The sequence below is a fragment of the Scatophagus argus genome, chromosome 19, assembly GCF_020382885.2.
Source record: "Scatophagus argus isolate fScaArg1 chromosome 19, fScaArg1.pri, whole genome shotgun sequence".
Lineage (NCBI taxonomy): Eukaryota > Metazoa > Chordata > Actinopteri > Scatophagidae > Scatophagus > Scatophagus argus.
In genome coordinates this window covers 5,648,909-5,668,766 of record NC_058511.1, presented here as the reverse complement: position 1 = coordinate 5,668,766, position 19,858 = coordinate 5,648,909, and the positions used below count along the sequence as shown (strand labels likewise).

Genomic DNA, 19,858 nt, shown 5'->3' with positions numbered 1-19,858 from the left:
GTTTTGTTTTGTTTTTGTTTTTATTTTTTTAAACATTTTTTTAATTATATAGGAATACCTAAGAGTGTTTTTCTTTGGTGGTTATTTTTTTTTAATCATCATCAATATTTAATGTACAGGAAAACATTTAAGGTTTAATTCCTGGTTTTCGGGCGATCAAGTACCCGGATAAGCACTATCGGTCGGCAGCGAGGGTGAATATATCGAGCCAACCTTTTGTAGTCGGTGACGTAGTCGGTGACGTTACCAGCGAACAAAGTCTGTGATGGGACGAGCCGACAGGAAGTTGTGCATGGCTAAGAGGGAAGTACCGTATCTCAGTCAGTGAGATAAAATCATACAGCTTTACACTGCAGCTTATTTTGCAGCATGTTTATTAATATATTCGATTTGTAGCTTTAAGAAAATGGCTTGTTTCTTCAGGCGAAGAATTGCAGCCAAGGTAATGAAGCAGAAAGATTTAAAAGAAGACGCTTTGTGTTGATGCTAGCTTAGCAGCATGCGTTGACCCTGAAACAAGTAAAACAAGATGGATGCAGAAATGTCATGCATAAAACCGCCAGTCTACGCTTTCTAAGCAGACTTCATTGTGGTGTTTATTGAAATCTAGTACCTGTTTGTGTAATTTAACGTGTAGCTGGCTGGGACGCTGCAGCAGTCGGAGGATGCGTTCATACCAGCTCTGTCAGCGGTTCCGGTTTTTAAGAAACAGTTAAGTGTGTTGAACATCACCTCACATGTCAGACGGTCTGCTCTGTGTGTCTGCCTTTTCGCCATTTCGATAAAACTCCCTGAAACTTGTGCTCCTCAGGCAGAATCCCGACTTCAAACTGTCAATCAGCACGTTACGAATCAATGGGATTTTACCGTCCAGCAGTGACATTCAGGTGCAGACAGAAGACTTGGCCGCCCAGGTAAGATTTGTGTTGGAGGAAAGTTGCACAAGGGCAGACCTGATGTGTTTACTCATCAAAGAGACTGCTTTTTAAATGATGCTGTCTATGAAGTGCAGACTTCTGTTAGACAAGCAGACAAACTGACACGAGGTCTTGTACTTTTTCCTGTGAAACGTTCCTTGCGTTTTCCAGTTGAAGCAGGACAGTGTGGTGGAAGACATTTCAGCTGGAAGTGGAGTGATCAATTTTAAAGTTAATCGCAAACTTCTTGTCCAGGTTTGTCACATTTTCTTATCCACTTTGGTGGTAAACTTAACTGTCCCTGTGACCACAATCTGACGCACAATCATCTGTTTTAGAAAATGTTGGAGACATTTGGAAAGGGGGAGGATGAGAAATTTGGGTTGAATAGTGAACTTTTCAATACTCTGAAGAGAGGAACAACATTAATTGAGTACAGGTATGTTTGACAAGTCTTCTTTAACACTACATGTGATGTCTTCTCCACGCTGATTGTCATCGCACAGAGTTAACATGTTTTTACGTTACAGCTCTCCAAATATCGCCAAAAAATTCCACGCAGGACACTTGCGATCTACAATTATTGGTGAGTTTTGGCTTATGAATGTACATATATTCAGTAACTCAAACCAAAATAGTTATATTGATTATTATGCACGTGATCGGCCCGTATTGGCTCATTGTAAGGATGTCAGCGTGGGTGTTAGTAGGTAAATGACAAGAAGACAAAGCAAAAAATGTCAGACGTGTTTTGAAACAGAGTCACCATTTTATAGTTTTTCCACCAGATTTGTGACAAGTTTATTTTGTCGGCTGTAAATTCTTTACTGCTCAGTAACTGGTTTGAGACAACCTTATCAAAAATGCTTATTTTGTAAAGAAAAGTTGTGTAAAGCAAATGAATATCAGCCGACTATCAGATTAGATTATCAGATTTTTATCCAAATTTGTATCAGCTTCAGAAGACCTTGAATCGCTTGGGCCATACTGTAAACATATATTTTGAACTGATGGTGAAGTCAGCTAACTGGAATAAAAAAATATAATCTCCATCTGCAGGTAACTTTATTGCTAATCTAAAGCAGAGTCTTGGAAATAATGTTATCCGAATGAACTACCTCGGAGACTGGGGCATGCAGTTTGGTGAGTAAAACGTTCAAAAGGTGACCTCTGGTCTCACAGAGACCCAAATGCTTTAGTGGCAAAACCAGTTTTCCCCTCTTGGCTTTCAGGTTTGCTGGGAGTCGGGTTTGGCCAGTTTGGATGTCAAGAGCAACTGAAACAAAATCCCTTACAGCATTTGTTTGAGGTGAGTTTGCTTGTTTGGATAAAGACAAAAAAAGACACTCACTGACGCAAATCACAAGGAGCCTAAAAGGTGTTTTGGCTGACATGCAAAGAGGCTTTTCTACAACATCTCTGTGTCAGCTTGGTTTGTCTTGCAGGTTTATGTTCGAGTCAACAAGGAGGCAGAGCACAATGAGGACATGAAGCAGGCTGCCAGAGACTTCTTTAGACAGCTGGAGCGGCGTGACAGCGACGCCGTGTCTTTATGGCAACAGTTCAGAGAGATCACAGTGGACGAGTATCAACACATTTACAAGGTGCAGTCAGCTGGACTGAATAACAGCAGGGTCAAAACCTGCGCTCTGAAACATAAACTTGTGACAGGGGAAAAGAGAATATCAGCAGAATAAACGCCATAATCGGTGATTGTCAGATTTGATGTTTGTTTCAAATCTTTTCAGCGGTTAGGGGTCCACTTTGATGTTTACTCTGGGGAGTCCTTTCACCAGGATCAGGCCCAGGATGTGGTGCGGCAGCTGCAGAGCCAAGGCCTGTTGAAAACCTCTGAGTATGTGACAATATGCGTGATGGCCTGTAGCAGTCAGTAACTGGCGTGACAGACATGAACTTAACGTGTTAGAAGGCTCAGCTCAGTTCTCCCAGTTTTTTATACACTGGATCTGACTGATCAAGTATTTAAACAATATGAACTTAAAAACGAGTGACGTTGCCGTGTAGTTGGCTGACTTTTATGTGTGTGTTTTGATGTTCAGGGCCCACTGAAGTTATTGTAAAAACAAGTAATGAAATTACATAAATTGCCAACATTTTGAGCTGATTGTAACTTACTTCAGATCCTTACTGGTGTATGTGTTTTACTACAGCTACCAAAGGACCAAAGGCATGTTTGAGGTTTTTTAGAAGCAGCATGAGAGCACTGACAAGTCGATTTTTCAGCTGTTAAATGTCCCGCTCAATATGTATCTTAAACACAATTTAAAAAAAAAAATCTTATCAAACGTGTATTAGTTGATGTAACAATATATAATATCTGCCTCAAAAATACCCACTGACTGGTCAGTTATAAGGAACATGGAGAAATGTTGAGTAGCTGCTCATTTTGCCAGTGTTTAGCCACCCACGTTATCACTACCTGAAACGCATTAGTTATGAATATCAGCATCTGCTCAGAGACAAGATGGATCTTTCACATGTGAAACGAGCTGAATGTCTGCTCTTTGATTATTGATGTTGATGTATTGATAAAGTCCCCGTGCACTTGTATTTACAGGAAGGGAACAGCCGTTGTGGACCTGTCCCCTGCCGGAGACATGAGCAGCGTCTGCACGGTGCTCCGCAGTGACGGCACCAGCCTCTACATCACCAGGTCCTCACCGGTCGAAGTACAGAAACGATTCAGTTGTTTAGTGAAGTGGCAATAATAGCTTACTTTCCGTTGTGTTTCTGCATTTCAGAGATGTTGCTGCAGCCATCGACCGAACCGAAAAATACAATTTTGACGAGATGATTTATGTGGTAAGGAAACTGCTGCACACCTTGCTGTCGTTTGAAAGACTTAACGGGACACTTGGGGTAACTTCACATGTCTTCATATATTTACAACATGAGACACTCGGCTCAGTTAAATGCTCAGTTTGTAGTTTTTACCGGCAGGGGTCTCTTGATGAAAACAAAAGTAAAAACAGCAGTTTGAACATTGTTGGAAACATTTGGAATAATGCAAGTTCAGAGCTCAACAAAATACTGTACTTTACTATGGATATATTCTGTCTTTAATGCACAGGAGAGGGGAACCTGTTTCCTCCATAAACTCAAAGGCCACTTGTAGGCTCATAGCTTCGGTTGCTTGTGTTGTGGCTGCTGAAGTGTGAACGTGGAGTCACTTCATCCGAGTTTAGATGGCGTTTGTCCCTCTGTGCCATTATGTATTCAACGGTTGACTCGGATTTATCTCTACTACTTTCAAATCGCTGGCTTGTTTCCCTTTTCTGCTGCATATTTATCAGCTGGTCTTTTTTTTCCAAGACAGATAAAAGTCAAGCGAGTCACTTCAGCCAGCTCTTCCAGATCCTGCTTGCTATGGGACATTCTTGGGCTGACAGGTAGCCAGAGAAATGCCTGAACACAAACACACACGTAACGTAGTCAGGCTTAATCGAAACAGTTTGCTGGAAGTTAGTGGTGGATGTTTAACGTCTTTCATAAGTGTAAATTACAGTGTAAATTGAATTGCTTTTGCTTACAATAAGGGATATAAATGGATAGTGTGTTTGCAGGTGTCGGCACGTGCCCTTCGGCCTGGTGCGAGGCATGAAGACCCGCAGCGGGGAGGTGGTGTTTCTGGAAGACATCCTGGATGAGGCTCGGACCAGGATGCTGCACAACATGAGCCAGTCAAAAAGTAAAGCCTGTCACACGTTGGACGAGTTACTCGGCACACATGACTTTTATCAAAAAATATATTAGCATATGTGGCATCCTGGTATTTGATATACAATCAGAATAGTATCAGTGCACAGTGTGAATAATGTGGTATATTTAAATGGACCTTTGACACATTTGCATGCTTATCTTACGACAAGAGAGCATCTGCTGGCAGTGTTTAACCATGTCGCTCAGTTATTTATAACAAACAATCATTCAAGTTTAAAAAAAAAAAGTATGAAGTATGTTGATTTCTCGTATACTAACCACAAAAATAGTACACTTTTTAAGATCAGTATGTAGGACTCAGTTGGGACAGACTGTCTTTTTAATTTTGGCAAACACACCACCCGCAGCTCAACATGGAATTTGTCTCAGCCGCAGTTTAATTTATATTGAGATAATTTTGGTTATTTGGCAGGGATATTAATTGACATTTATTCATCTAAATCTCTATAAGATGACAAACGAGCAAGATAAAAATGAGGGAACAAGGAAGTAGTTGTATATGGAGACAGAAGTGACACCAGCTCCTCCTCTTTCCGCAGCAACAAAGGAAGTGGACAACCCAGAGGACACAGCAGAGAAAGTGGGAATTGGTGCACTAATAATCCAGGTGAACTGGATTTAAATCTTACCTGTGCGCTCGACTATTCAGCCAAATGTTCCACATCTGCCTCTTTCTTGATTTGTTTGCATCGTGTGATAAGAGAGAGTTAATGTCTTTGCACTGTGTGTTTCAGGACTTCAAAAGTCCACTGCAGTCAGACTACACGTTTGACTGGGACAGGATGCTGCAGGCTCAGGGAGACACGGGAGTCTTCCTCCAGTACACACACGCTCGACTCCGCAGGTGTGCGTTCATCCGCTGCTGAAAATAACAAAACTGCAAACGAACTTGACAGACGCCCACCTTCTGTGCAAACAGATCACACAAAGGTTCAGTAGACTGAGTAAAGGTGTGGATCTTTGCAAAATGTTTTTACAGAGAATGACAGGGTGTGGATTTGATTTCTCATCTTTTCCATGACTGGACAGGAGCAGTGATCACAGAAACCAAAACCGGTTTCAGTGTTGATACGGGGCACTTTAATGTTGTTTTAAGACTGGATACCACTGCTCAACCTTGCAGCACCAGGAACAGAAAGTCTTCATGCTATTTTAAACACTGCACCTGCTGGCTGAAGCGAGGAGGCTTCCCTGTTGGTTTAGTGTTTGCTTATTGTACTAAACACGATAACCACCTGCTGTCCTTTAATTGCACCTTCCCTGTCATCTACTGATTTACTGTGTTCTTACTGCAGTTTAATCAAGACAAATGAAGGTGTGGCAGCATCTGTATTTGATGCATCCCTCCTACTTGATCAGATGAGTGTCACCGTCCTGCAGCATCTCCTTCGGTAAGCAGACTGCTTCTTCAAAAGCTGCCATCCCTTAATTCCTCTGCGTGTTGCCAAATGTATGACATGTATTCAGTATTTGCTCCTTGTTAAACAAATGCCTCCATCTGCTCTTTGTTCGCAGCTATGATGAGGTGTTGTACCAATCGGCCCAGGATCTGCAACCCAAACACCTTGTCAACTTTTTACTGAAGCTGAGGTAGCCTAACTTAACTCTTCAGTGTTTACCTAGTTTATAACAGTCCGTGTAACCGTAAAGGTGTCTCTTTGTGTGTCCAGGTGTTTCATGTTGTAATTAATCTGTGTACTGAGGGATACTCATGTTTGTCTCCTCCATTCTCTTCCAGCCACCTGATCGCCGCAGCGCACAGACAGCTGCCGGTGAAAGGAAGCTGTCAGGATGTTGCACAGGTAAAGAGAGAGTAAAAAAAAAATCACTTATGGACAAACTGTATCTACGGCTTCACCTTTACATGCATCATCATGCCCTCGTCAGCCTCTGCAGTTAAAGTTTGGATTGACAAATTTAAGGAAAATCGTGTTTCTGACCAGCATAGAGATTTAAAAGTGGAATTATTGGTGAATAGATTAAACTCTAGTTGTGTGTTTGTCTGCACGGTTTAATTTAAATGCTGTAGAGGAGAGTCATCAAGCTAACAAGTTTGCTAACGTAAATTTTAGCCACCATGAGCTACTGGTCATACGAAACCAAATGAGGCTGCATTTAGTGAATGAGACTGCACAACTACTTCTGAATTCAGCTTTTTGTTTATAAGAAAAGACTGTCAATTGCGATGTGAAAATTACAGTCTTGTTTTAAATACACAGTAATACACAGTAGTAGCACACAATGATAACCTTGTTTCTGCAAGAACAGTTAAGAAAAACGCCCGACGTCTGCATCACAGCACAGAAAAATCAGCCTCTCGATGCAGGGAATAAATCAGATACACAGATTATGTAATTTAGTCTCCAACATTGGAGTTTGCTCATCACCTGTTAATCACAAATGTTGTCTCCTTTGATAAATACCAACAGGCAAGGTTACGACTGTTCAGCGGCGCCAGCGCTGTCCTGGCCAACGGGATGAGGATCCTGGGCATCACACCAGTCGACCGAATGTGAAACTCATCAAAGTTTCTTCTTAATTTATGTTTTTTTTTTTTTTAAATTGCTATGGGTACCATGGGTACCAGTTAAAGTGTGATGTAAATAGTAAAAAAAAAACCAAAACCATATTTTCAAAATAAAATCTTTAAAAGTACTTCCTTTTCCTAATATTGTTTGTAATATAAAGTTTTTCTTTTCAACTGATCGATTGTGATTGATCGGTAAGACTGCGTACGCTCTGAGCACAAAGAGTAGCTTAACTTTTATCATATTTCCATTCAATTTTAATAAAAGCTCCAAAACAGAAGGCGCAACAAATTTGTTACAAAAGTTTACAAGACACCAGAGAGGTGATATTTATAAACACAATCACACATGCAGTCAGTCGTCATCCTTCATTCAAGTATTTTTTCCTGTGAATTGGGCACCTTCAGAATCGAGCACTATGATATGGACACCGATGTGTTATAAACATAAGACACTAACATTGCACAGTGTAAAACAGAACAATTATTGAAAAAAATAACTCCACGATAAGGAGTTGTGATATTTAGTGCTTATTGCTTCAGCATGACTGAAGATGAAAAGTGGAAATATGCTGGGCTGAGGGAACAGACTTACGTTAAAGTGGAACAAAAGCCGTCGTCTATGCGATGGGCTGAACACAGAGACGAGTCCAGTGTTCGATTGGCTCCCTAATCTCCCAGGTTTAGGAGCTCTTTCAGGTCCCCAACGCAGACTTTGTCCGCCAGCGAAAGTGACTCCTCTGTGGCTCGTCTGCGACTCAAACGTTGATCAGTTTCTGTTTGGATTCGTGGTCCATGTTTTGTCGGCTCAGCTTGGACGTGTCTTGCTTTGGAAGTCCATATAGGTAGATGGAAACACACACCAGGGTGGCGCCAGAGGCAAACGAGAGCGCTGCATGAGAGGGAAAAGAGAGGCAGTTAATTTCTGTTAGAGTAAACTGAGGGACCAGTGAAATTAAAAGTCACCAAATACTGAACACAGTCTAGCTACAGTAACAGGATTAGAACCAAATCTTTTAGGTTCTACAGGAAATATGAGCTGCCATCTCAAGTCACTCAGATTTCAGCTAATCTGGTCCTAATGACCTGAGATCTGTCACAACTATCACAAGTGTCCTCATTAAAAAGTGAAAACTTTCCTCTTTGTCTTCTCAGGCTTATTATTAGTGACTGTGTGTGTGTGTGCAGCGGTTTGTATCTGCGGGATGTTTGTGTGGTTTGCCAGTGTGTTTTGAAGGCTGGGCTGTGCTCTGTTCTTGTATTCTGTTCATTATAATCTCATGTCACTTGTTGCTGTCTGCGCTTTGGTCGAGCCACATCAGCCTGTCATGTAATACACAAGTCGAAAAAATATGTTTTTAGGAAGGCACAGTCGCTCTTTTTTCAAGCACTCAACCATGTATTGGAATGGGTGAGACTCGTCATGCTGGTTACCGAGAAAATGGAGGAGAAGCTCGTTCTGCCTGTTCTGTGCTTTATCAGACAGAAAGACCCACGTACAGAGCAAATTGCTTGATAATCACAATCAGAATTCTTTTTTCTTACAGACACTGACATCTGCAATTTTCCTGACCAAGAAAATGAAAAGATAGTGACAAAGTAGAAAAAGTATAAAATAAAGTAAAATATAAAATATGAAATATCAGATATTCACATTTATCTATACATGTATACATTTCCAGGGAAATGTGCCCGTTACAGTACAGTAACGTCAATCAAAAGCAACAACAGCATTTTGTTTCTCTCTCACCTTCATCCCAGGTATCTCTCTAAGTTAAGTGGCCAGCATAAGCACATTTGGTGTCTCTTTCAAACAAATACTTCTTGTATTAAAAATATGCGAGCACACAAGTCGTGAGCCTCAATTAAGAGCTCAAACACGCATCAGTCATCACCAGCAAACCAACACTGCAGTTATGAAAAGCTAACGTACTTATCTGTAGTCCAAATAAGATGACAGATGCCACAGTTGAGAGAACAATGGCGGCTGCGGCGGAGAAGCCCTTCATGATGTTGTCTGTGTACTTCACCACCACTGATGTGTACAGGCCACCCACGCTGGCCAAGACTGAAAGCGCAAAGAGCAATGTCAACCAAAATGCTGCGAAGAAAAGTGAACTCAACCAGACAACATCCTCAGATTTTAGTCGAACTTACATACTACAAAGCACACCCAGGGCGTGTAACCAAAGAAGAAGCCTTTCTCCAGAACCTTGTCACCATCGTTCATGTAAACCCCGATCAGGGTGACCACAATGCCAGAGAGGTACATCTGGATGTTTCTCACCCACAGAGACGTGTCTGAGCTCTTCAACACCTTCTCAAAGTACACACCTCAATCAGAACACAGACACAAAACTGTTAGATGCAACTAAATATTCACAAATACTGCTTACATCGTGTGTTTACTTGGCTTCTGAAAGCTTTAAGCACACTGTTTGTATTATGTGTAGCAGGTTAATCAATAATTTCTCATAGAATCTTATGCCAATTTTACCTGCAAATCCAGAGCAAAGAACAGCAATCGCGATGGCGATGAACCCAACAAGAGGATTTTGTTCAATCTGGAGGGGGGGGAAAGCAAAACAATGAAATGATCAGACGAGTCATGTGATGTCAAGTATAACCTGCAGTACGAGGAGCAGGATCCAAGATAGCGTGAGTCAAAGAACATGGATTATAAGTCAATGAGCCACCATTTAAATTTTAACTTGTGCCACACCCACCTGAACTTTAGTGGCCTCTGCAGGCTTCCACTGGACGAGTGTCACGCCACCGCAGAGCATAAACACAGAAAACCACTGCAGCCGGCTGAGAGAGCGGTTCAGCATGAGGACTGTACACAAGGCCGTGCATGGGATCTTCAGCTGATAGGTCACCTACGCAGGAAAACACGAGCCAATATTAATATCTATTGATTGTTTTAACCTATTTGTACCAGTAAGCTGGACTGAGCAATCCTTATCTGCACTGCACTCATAAAGCTCCACACATAGACACATATAGATATTAAAGACCTGCTTAACTACTATTAGACACGGGGGAAGGTATTCACTTTTCACCATCAGCTTCACACATGTGAGTGCTTAAATCAAATCAAAACTTTACTGACACATACAAAATCACACACAGTATAATCTTTTCATTTCACCCACTGTGAGTCATGAGCCACAGGGGAGTTAACCTATCATATGTTTTTAGACTGAAGGGGTGGGGCACTCAGGTGACACCCACTCAAACATGGGGAGTACAAAACAAAAAGGCCCTGACCCTGCCGGGACTTGAACCCAGGACGGATGTGCACACAGCCATCGTGCTAAGCAAGAAACAGGATTCAGTTCATACCTGATAAACTGCTGCATCGAGGTTACTCAAGGCAAGAAAGGCCATGTTATTCTGAACCGCATACACCACCGAGGGCACACTCAGCTTCAGCAGTTCTTTTGGGCTGCAGAATATATGCTCCACAAAGGTGCTCTTCAGTCTGGAAGGACTTCCTGTTTCTCTGGGAGCACAGACATAAAAACCAACTGATGAGAAAGATGACTCACTTGAAAGGACATTTGTTGCACGTAGGGAAGTTGTTGGATCACTGCTCTTGTATTATCTTATGAAATCTACGTGTGTGTGCACAGTGTGAACCAGCAAGGCAGCTCAGGTGCAGCTGTGACAAATATTTTAGTTGATCCAAAGGGCGTTACGAAAACATGTAGCAGCACAGCTTTCTTAACTTTTAGTTGGTTTTGTTCTTGATGCCGGAACAATGGCCTCGAATATCCGAGAGAAAGAGCTGAAACGGTTTAAAGTATTTCTATAAGAGTACATACCGGGTTTTGATTAAATGTTTTGTTTTTAAAACCATTATTTGATTTCTTTCCCTCATCTTAGCTGTATGTCTAAATATACATGGATGATGTGTTTCACATATTTCCATGTGGTTACACACATCTTCCTCTAGCTATGTATTATGTTAGTATGTATGTGTTATGTATAAATGTATCATTTTCGTTATCCATGGATCTGTCAGTTGCTCTTGGTTAATTGATTGATCATTTTGTCTATAAAATTCAACAGTGAAAACTAACCCTCACAATTTCCTTAAGTCCAAGGAGTTATATTACTCATTTTCTCTCAGAAACGAACCAAAACCGCAAAGACGTTTGGTTAATTATCACATTAAACAAAGAAAATCAGCAAATCCTTCCAATTTAGCATCAGTAACTAAACAGATGGCTTGACAGAGAATATATCAGCAATTACTCTCAGTTAACCATTAACATGCATCATGAATTTTATCTGTCACATCTTAAAATATAACATAACAGAAGCACAAACAGGACAGTCATAAAGTCAACAAATGCTTTCATTAATGTCAGCCCCCGTAAACTACTGTTCACACCAAACAGGTGAGGCTGAAGCAGCGAAACCCCTGCCTTTAATCAAATAAGCAGAGTGCATTGAAATTACTGCCACTGAATTCAACTACATATTTTTGAGTGTGTTGAGATTTGTTTCAAAGGTTATACAGTCGAGTTATCTTTCAAGCAGAAATGCCAACCCTATCAACACATTTCCAATTTGAATATGCAGACATGGCCTTCAGCAAACTGTAACTGAGGTTTACATCCCTCTAGAGTCTAGACTGTGCTGCTCTTCAGAGGAGTCTTATTTATCAGAAAAGCGTGTGTAACTCTGTCACCTCCCCACTTACAAGGGAAACTGTAAAAAAAAAATATTTTTTCCAGCATCAGAGTAAAACACAAAGCATGTAGTGGTGACAAACACTTACTTTGCAAGCATCCCCAGACTCAGTATTAATTTAATGACCTCAGTGATGCACACTGCAGTTGTGGAGAAGTACAGATCTCCTGATGAGATGGTCCTTGTGTACCGTAGTGCCACTGTGTATGTAGCTGCCACCAGGGTCATCACTGTTAGGCAGTACAGTTTGAACACCACACTCACAGTCTCTGAGGGAAGACAGGAAGAGAAAACGTAGCGACGATACTAATGAAGCTAACGGTCGTTAGTAATAACGGTAATGAATGCTAGATGAAAACCATTTTAATACAGTTATTTAACAGAACGCGAGAACGACACCATAGCGGCTAGTGGCTAACAGCTCTCGTGTCGTTGTTTATTTTTTATCACCTATTCCTTTCACTTGACGTTAACATTTTTTTCTGTAACTGCGTCTCCCGCAGCTAACATTAGCCTAAAATGTTAGCTTGCATTCAATGCTTAAAACTTACCGCCGGCCATCGTTGCTATGATTTGTATTCCGTCCAAGTGGCAAAGAATTCAGCTGTCCAACTCAGATTACATCCTATTAAAAACCATCGACATATTCACTGCGAACCGAGGAATGTCGCCCGACCAGCAACACACGAGAAAAGAAGTCTGTATCAGATTTTACTGCCTGGGGCATCGTACTTCCTGCATTTCCCAGAATGCAACGCGAGGCGACTTTACGAAGAGTGTGTTTGTTTTATTCTCCTGGCGGTTTCCGAACAGACATTGAAGATAAAACCTGCTGTTTAATCACAGATAAAACAGCAGAGCTCTGAAGTAGAATGTTTCAAGTTTTTTTCATAATTTAAGTAATTTCCACGACACAAGTCGAGGTTATACAAGGGGAAAACATTAGATCTTAAATTACTTCAGCACGCACTGAAAAAGATAGTAAATAAAACTATGAATTCCAAAAATCATTTTGTGATGGTTCCAGCAGGATAAGACATACGAGAAAACACAGATTCAATGAATACATATTTGAATTTATTTTTGGCCAAAAAAACATGTTCAATGTTTCATTCAAATGATTTGTCAACTGCCACCATTTAATTTTAACATTTGACAAAAAAGGAAACTGGTAATTAAAAGGCTGAAAAATAACATCACATGGAATGAAGATCAGTAAGTCAGCTTTTTGCAGGAACGTTTGCAGGAAAAGGATATTAAAATTTAAAAATGACAAACGCTAGATTTGAGATTTTTTTTTTCCATCACTGTAAAACCCGCTCTAAACTTTATAATCACTTCTGTTAACATCAATAAAGTGAGGACATCAGAACTTTATAGGTTCAGTGTTAATAACACCAAGAATGACATTGAGATGATACAAATTAACTTTATGGGGTTAAAATTCTTTTTACTTTGATAATATTCTTTTATTCTAGGGAATACACAGGTACAGCTCATATGAAAGAAAAATAATTTCATGTTTATTGGAAATAATGAATTTCTGCCTTAGGGTCACACTAAACACTTGGCAGGAATGGAATTTACTGCAAGACATGCTGTGTGACTAAATCTTCCGTTAAGAGTCAAAAATGGCTCTTCAAACCTCTGCAAAACAATCAGTCTGAGCTTCCTGTAGGGCAGGAGGAGCAGATCCTCTCCTCCTGACAGCAGCCAAAATCACACCACACCAACACATTGTAAGAACATCGCAGCCTGCTGGGCACATGTTGAAGCTGAGGGCAGTTGTACTTGTGTAGAGAAGCCATGGCATTATCACCCATCGTAGAAGAAATTCTTAGATGTTTAAAGTTATGGGAAATGGCCACCACTTCTTGTTGAAACTTCTCAGAAAACACTCAGCTTGTGATACTATTTTGGTGTAGCTCTACTCACAAATGGCACACTGTCCATGCACTGCTGCTGAAGGAAAAGCTGTAGTACGCACGTGCTGGGCTTTGTTGTCGCAACACAAGTGAACTCAGGAGTTGTCAGAGGGAACGTGCTCGAAGCCTTCGCTCTCCCTCACCAGCGCCCTCTCCAGGATGACACGGCCCTCCTTGTAGCGCTGGCTTTCCTCTGTGGCAAACTCGTACATCCAACCCAACTTGCTGTTGCAGTTCTTGCAGCTGACGTCCCGCACCATGTGCCTCCCCGTCAACATGACTCTGTCTTGCACTTCGCTGTGCTGCAGATTCACAACCTGGAAGGTGGCAGTCATATCTGTGTCACCGTACCTGTTAACTGCAACAAATTCCAGCAAGCCAATTTCAAATTCTGGCGTGGATCAGCTATACTTGCAAAATTAATAAATTCAGGGCAACAGCTACTGCAAACTCTTGATTACTGATTTTAAGAAAATGCCAAAAAAAAAAAAAAAGAAAATTCCAACAACTACCATCACAAACACCCTAAATATTCAGTTTACAATAGTAGAAAACTATGAAAAGCTTCAAATCTTTACATTTGAGAAGCTGCAAATACTGGAACAGCTGTAGGTGAGTGTTGGCATGACACTGATGTTTCCTGAATTTTTAAATGCTTACAAGCCTATGAGAAAATGTCTGATGTGCAACACTACTGTTATCCATGAGGGAAGGTGAAGGAAGTGATATGCAGGCACCTTGTTGAACAGGAAGGCTCGGCCGGTGGCTCCAGTAAAGCGTGTAGAGATGAGTTCAGCTCGGTTGGTCAGAATAGTGTCACAGTTGGCACAGGAGAAGAGACGAGTCCCACCAATGTGATCCAAGAAGATTCGTCCCATTGTGTCCACCGACAGCTGCTAAAAACAAGAAACTACAAAGACAGTGGCACCGTTAGGTGATGTTACTGACATTTCTGTAGCAACTCAAGGCACTGTATGTAAATAATCAAAAAGTAAATAAAAACAAGTGAAAAATGTATTTCATATTTATGGGTAAGCAACATGGTGATGCATACTGTGAGATGTCAGAGCTTTTGCCATTTATGTGTTAGCTCTCCATTAATTGTCTCCTGTGCCAGTTCACCAGTTTGATAAATTCCCTCGGTTTGTCTAATTTGCTTGATTTGTTGTCAGACATCCCAGAATGGTAATTTTTTTCCAATAACAAAATCTAAATTGTTTTGTTAATCATCAATTTTATGAGGTTATTGATTCAAAAAATGATCTCTGATGTGACAGATAATTTTCTCTCTGCTGCCTCATTTCTTCCTGCCATGACACCCAGTTTCTGAAAGACATTTAAGGGGTGAGCCCTGATGAAAAACCATGTAAATCAGCCTGTAAAGAATATATAGTAAAAAATTAAAAAATAAAAGTCCTTTCACAGTTTGGCACAAATAATTGTAAGCAGGCACTGTTTCATTAGCATCCTTTTAAGGGTTTAGCTAATGTGAAGCATTTAAAACCATTATTTGTAAAGAAATGCAATCAGTTCATCTTACAGTATGTCATATATCAGTTACCCGTTTTATTGCATTTGCCACACAAACTAACCATACAGTTTATTTTGTGCCTTCTCGCTGTAAATAAAGTGCTACTATTTATGACTTTCACTCTGGAATGATGGGAATTCCAGGACTCCTTGAAGGCATCATTATGTCAATAACAAGGTTTAGCAAAAGCCAAGATAAACATCACTCTGGGTGAGCTTTTCACCACGAACTAGGAAAAAAAACAGTATATTTTATGAAACAGTCTGACGGGTTGCTTGATAACATGTCAGAACACGTTAAATACTGTCAAAGGCATCCGGATAATCGCTAATAGGCCAAACAACGGTTAAGCCAAATTCCTCACCTCGTAACGTTAGCCAGCGGAACAGCAGTCGGAGTAGGAAAATTATATTTTTTCTCGTCGAAGTGTCTTTATTAACCTGTTTTTAAACTCTAGATATCAGACAGCTTCACGTTTCCTCGGAGTCGAGCTTGACAACAACAATCACAGAAAGCAGTTGATGCAACCATCAATGGCGTTTGTTTCGGTCAAGCTAGCAACGGTGAGAGAACGCTTTCCTCCGCGGTAAACGTTCAAATTAAGATGCCACTAATTATTATTATTATTATTTTAGATAAAGGCGTTTAAAATGGTCGTTCTATTATTATTATTATTTATATTGTTGTTATTATCATAGTCATAATGGTCATTTTAAAGCTGTAGTAGAGTACTGAGGACCAGAGTCACCACTTCCATGCCTGTAAACCAGCTTTGTTTTCAATTGTACTTTTATTTTGAATGTCGAGTCTCACCAGTGTTTCCGTGTTTCCCGGGTGGCTTAATGTAGCTCCAAATAATGACCACAAGGGAGCAGCAGAGCACACCTGTACGCTGCAAGACGTCATGTTGCGGTCGGGTGAGAAAGTGCATGTTAATTCTCTCCACGCCACTAGTTAAGAAGAGTGGACACTACAGCAGCAGCCCAGGACAGGAGCTCTGCGTGGGGGGCAGCAGGAGGACCGCATCTGCAGAATGTGTATGGGTTTTTGATGATAATGGATTATTTGCAATGTAGTTATATACAGAATGTATTAACTCCGTCTATTTATATGTGTAGACACAGTTTTGAAAGTGGAAGTGAGAAACTCTGCAAGACTGCAGTTGTGATGAACAATGCAACTGTTTTGCAACCATGTGTGTCCGATTAATCAAAAAGCAACCATAAAAACGAACACGTACTGATCAACTGATCTCATCAACGGGTGAACCAGAACAATTAATTTGGAGAGGCTGTGGGATTTTTCACAATTTTCTGACAACGTTGTAACGTTGTAACTCCACTACAATTGTTGACAGTTACCAGATGATTTACAAATCAAGAGTTTCGCACAAAACATACGCTATATAGACAAAAGAATTGGGACACCTGACCATTACACCAACAGGGACTACGTAGACAGTGTTGGGGTCACAACAGTTTCCACTCCTCTGGGAAGGCTTTCCACAAGATTTGGAGGGAACTTGTTTCAGACCCAAGTAAAAAACCCAAAGTCGGTCAGTTTCTAAGGCCCTGCTTAGTGAAGACTGACCTCACCAGCCAGTCCTCAGCAGAAGCTGGAAGTCGGGTTCCCCACTTTAAATCAGAGTGTAACCTCATTAGTGTCAATCACAGCTTTGTACGTTTGACGGCTCTCAGCTTCAGTAAAGCAGACCAGACCGGAAAGTGATGATCTGTGGATAATGGGACGCGCTGGATGCAGAGAGACTGGATCCGGACTGTGAGGACGGGGAAGCCTGCCGGCTTAGGTTTGAAGATAGGACCAATCAAGTGTATGTGTGTGTGTGCTTGCGCGTGCGTGATGTAGGGGGCGTGTCCTTAAAGAAGCTGGTCAAGTCAACTTCCCGAAGAAGAGAGAGATGTGGACTCTCAATGGAGAGTTGAAGAATGCCAGAGGTGAAAGTATAAAGGCACACGTGTAGTGAGATGCTTAAACGGACAAAGATGTGCTCCTCGTGTCTCTGATATTGTAGGTGTGAAGGTGTGTTAGGTGTGGAGAGGCGTGAGCGTGAGCGTTGTGGGAAAGAGAAGCGTGGTGTCATGGCGTGGCACAGGAAGGATGTGAAGTGATGACCAGGGAGAGGAGAGATTCAACAGGTCAGAGTACCACACCAGGACGCTTTCACAGAGGCTGACAGGGAGCGGAAGGAGGCAGGACTCTTCAGTGCTGCGGTGGAAATTAAATCCAAAATGGAAAAGATTTGGCAGTAAATCATGAAATGCATAAATCGCTTGCCAAGTTTATCGGAGGTTGTGTGTCTCTGTGGTTAAAATCAAATCGGGGGCAGCTGCAAGATACAAGAAGATGCAGTTTAGAGTTGTCAGCCAAGAGGAAGAGGAAGAGTACACCCAGGAAGTTTCACTCCAATTCACATGAAAGCCATAAGACCCACCAAACAGTTTTCCAGAACTGCTGAAGCTGCTTGGATGAGCAGTGATTGCTTTAACTCTTTGAGTGAATGTGACCTGGGTGACTGAGAATCTCCACAGACAGGTATATAGTCATAGAAATGAGGATAACAGAAGGGCAGTTCACCGTTACCAGTTATTACAACCCCGTGTGGAAAGGTTCATGTCAAGAAATGAAAACAGGCTGAAGTGCAGACTGGGAATCCTGGTCTTTGGTGTGAGGATTTTGATCCACATAGGAGAAAGGACAGAGAGGAATGGGGAAATGATAGAACTGGATGATAGTGACTTATATATCTGACACTGGTATCAATAGAGGGGCAGGCAAGTGTGTGTGTGTGTGTGGGTATCGTGTGAAGGGAATCATTCACTTGTGTTTCGTTCATTTCATACTGCGCAGAGGTAAATTCATTTTAGCCTTGGTGACGCTTCCAGAGATCAGCAGCCTGTCAGAAGAAGAAGAAGAATCAGCTTTATTGACAGTATATATATTTTTACATACACACGCTGAATTCGTCTTCTGCATTTGACCCATCCTTAGCTGAACACACACATGCAACACCTGGCAAATTACATGCAGTGAAACACACACAGGAGCAGAGAAATAAAGCAGGATAAAGTGCGTGCAGTGCGCTTGTTATCAAGTATTGTAGCACTGACCAGGCTACCAATCAAATATACACAGCACACTTATCATCATGTTACATAAAAAATAATAACCCATCAAGTGACTGATTAATCTTTGAGTTATGATTAACAAAATTACAAGGATGTAAACCTGACCTGGTGATACCTGGCACACACCCAAATCACACAGGTGTAATAGATAATAATATAATAATCTGACAGCTTTTTGCCTTCGTACTGTAAGCCTGATGCACTTTCTGCTCCCAAGGCATTTCATATGCCAGACTGTTCAAGAACCTCAAATCCTCTAACGTTTAGGTGTGTGACAGTGAATCCAAGGCATTATCAGTGTCCCAAAACGCCACATGGAGGTCTCTCTCCTCCTGACATCTGGTGGTCTTTTGGCTCCAGTTGGTGCTCCTCACACCACCTCTTGTCCTTTGACAGGCTTCTTCACTTAATAAAAAGCAACTAAAGAAGACAGACGGAAGGAATCTCAATCAGTCTTTGTGGAAAGTGACACAACTCTGTCTTTAATTCTTCTGTTCTTCTCAACACTTCCTGTTCTCCTACTGAACTGCTAGTTGTTATTTATAATAATATTTATGTTATAGTTATTATTTACTATCTTTTCTTTTACTTCATAAGCTCTCATTTTTCTCAAGACAAGTCTGACGATCTCAGATTTATTTGTAGTATTTAATTAAAAATTGGGATCAAATCAAAGGAAATTTCTTGAAATGGAAATAGAAATGGAAACTAAACTGATCTTATGAATTCACATTGATGAATGTAAACATTTATGAGCTAAAAAAAACCAGTGTTGTATCCAATAAAGTATTCAAAGCTAAAACCACCATATATTAGCCCAGAAATATATTATTCTTCATGACCAAGTCTCTCCAAAACATGCCTCAGAAACTGTCTACTTAACTCCTTCTTATTTCACCTTCTTTGTATTTTTAAGTTAACCACAGTTCTTAAGTCTGGGACAGAGTATGAAAGTCCACAATTTAAAAATGTAAAATCTTTAATGAAATCCTGTCTGTTGCACTGTTTGTTGACACAAAGAAGGAAAATGGTGATTTCACTCCAGGCCAGTGAGTTTTTAATTGTTGGTACGTTTGCTAGCGAGGGCTACAAAACAAACTGTTCACCCCAGCTCAGGTTGCTCCAAGACTAGCATAGATCAGGGACATAAAGGTCTCGCTTCTAGGAATTTGTGCAGAGTTAATGTCCTTGAGGGAAGATAACAGACTGTACAAGCAATTTGACCTTGTATCTGCATTATGGTAATCAGCGTTCTTATTTCCGCAGCATTCAAGATCTGCTGTGAGGACACAATGACTGCATTGTGCAGAAAGAATCAGTTGATGGTATCAGCGTGTGTGGCTCATGATGGACAGTAGTAGTAAAAACCA

General features: G+C 41.0%; 3 protein-coding genes across 4 annotated transcripts; 1 reads left to right on the top strand and 2 right to left on the bottom strand.

Annotated features, from left to right (window-relative positions):
• The first annotated feature begins 212 nt into the window (after positions 1-212).
• Positions 213-7,290, top strand: rars2 (arginyl-tRNA synthetase 2, mitochondrial). 2 transcript variants are annotated; one of them, XM_046373101.1, is made up of 20 exons: positions 214-442; positions 638-711; positions 812-914; positions 1,089-1,172; positions 1,256-1,356; positions 1,448-1,503; positions 1,977-2,060; positions 2,150-2,226; positions 2,363-2,521; positions 2,666-2,772; positions 3,496-3,591; positions 3,680-3,740; positions 4,251-4,327; positions 4,502-4,626; positions 5,198-5,265; positions 5,393-5,502; positions 5,954-6,049; positions 6,174-6,248; positions 6,397-6,460; positions 7,088-7,290. In XM_046373101.1, exons 1-20 carry the CDS (start codon positions 407-409, stop codon positions 7,172-7,174), a joined length of 1,740 nt encoding a protein of 579 aa, XP_046229057.1. In that variant the 5' UTR covers positions 214-406; the 3' UTR covers positions 7,175-7,290. The 2 variants fall into 2 exon arrangements, 1 of the variants encoding a protein (XP_046229057.1); XR_006841645.1 differs by lacking the exons at positions 6,397-6,460; positions 7,088-7,290 and having other exon boundaries at positions 213-442; positions 5,393-5,608; positions 6,174-6,188.
• Positions 7,291-7,425: 135 nt separating this feature from the next.
• Positions 7,426-12,644, bottom strand: slc35a1 (solute carrier family 35 member A1). Its single transcript, XM_046373103.1, has 8 exons — positions 12,438-12,644; positions 11,975-12,155; positions 10,531-10,690; positions 9,912-10,064; positions 9,683-9,749; positions 9,343-9,519; positions 9,119-9,253; positions 7,426-8,077 (listed from the first exon to the last, which is right to left on the bottom strand). The coding sequence occupies exons 1-8, from the start codon at positions 12,445-12,447 to the stop codon at positions 7,944-7,946; spliced, it is 1,017 nt and encodes a 338-aa protein (XP_046229059.1). The 5' UTR covers positions 12,448-12,644; the 3' UTR covers positions 7,426-7,943.
• A 297-nt stretch (positions 12,645-12,941) lies between these two features.
• LOC124050499 (protein yippee-like 5) lies at positions 12,942-15,930 on the bottom strand. The gene is made up of 3 exons (XM_046373104.1): positions 15,707-15,930; positions 14,549-14,721; positions 12,942-14,128 (listed from the first exon to the last, which is right to left on the bottom strand). The coding sequence occupies exons 2-3, from the start codon at positions 14,687-14,689 to the stop codon at positions 13,907-13,909; spliced, it is 363 nt and encodes a 120-aa protein (XP_046229060.1). The 5' UTR covers positions 14,690-14,721; positions 15,707-15,930; the 3' UTR covers positions 12,942-13,906.
• Positions 15,931-19,858: the final 3,928 nt, after the last annotated feature.

Coding starts and splice junctions, on each gene's coding strand:
- slc35a1 (XM_046373103.1), bottom strand. Junction 10,065..10,530: donor TCGATGCAGCAGTTTATCAG/GTATGAACTGAA, acceptor TTTCCTGCGTAG/GTGACCTATCAGCTGAAGAT. Junction 9,750..9,911: donor CAGAGGCCACTAAAGTTCAG/GTGGGTGTGGCA, acceptor CCCCCCCTCCAG/ATTGAACAAAATCCTCTTGT.
- LOC124050499 (XM_046373104.1), bottom strand. CDS start 14,689: ATGGGACGAATCTTCTTGGATCACATTGGTGGGACTCGTCTCTTCTCC. Junction 14,129..14,548: donor GAGCCTTCCTGTTCAACAAG/GTGCCTGCATAT, acceptor GCCACCTTCCAG/GTTGTGAATCTGCAGCACAG.
- rars2 (XM_046373101.1), top strand. CDS start 407: ATGGCTTGTTTCTTCAGGCGAAGAATTGCAGCCAAG. Junction 3,592..3,679: donor ACCAGCCTCTACATCACCAG/GTCCTCACCGGT, acceptor TCTGCATTTCAG/AGATGTTGCTGCAGCCATCG. Junction 4,627..5,197: donor CAACATGAGCCAGTCAAAAA/GTAAAGCCTGTC, acceptor CTCTTTCCGCAG/CAACAAAGGAAGTGGACAAC.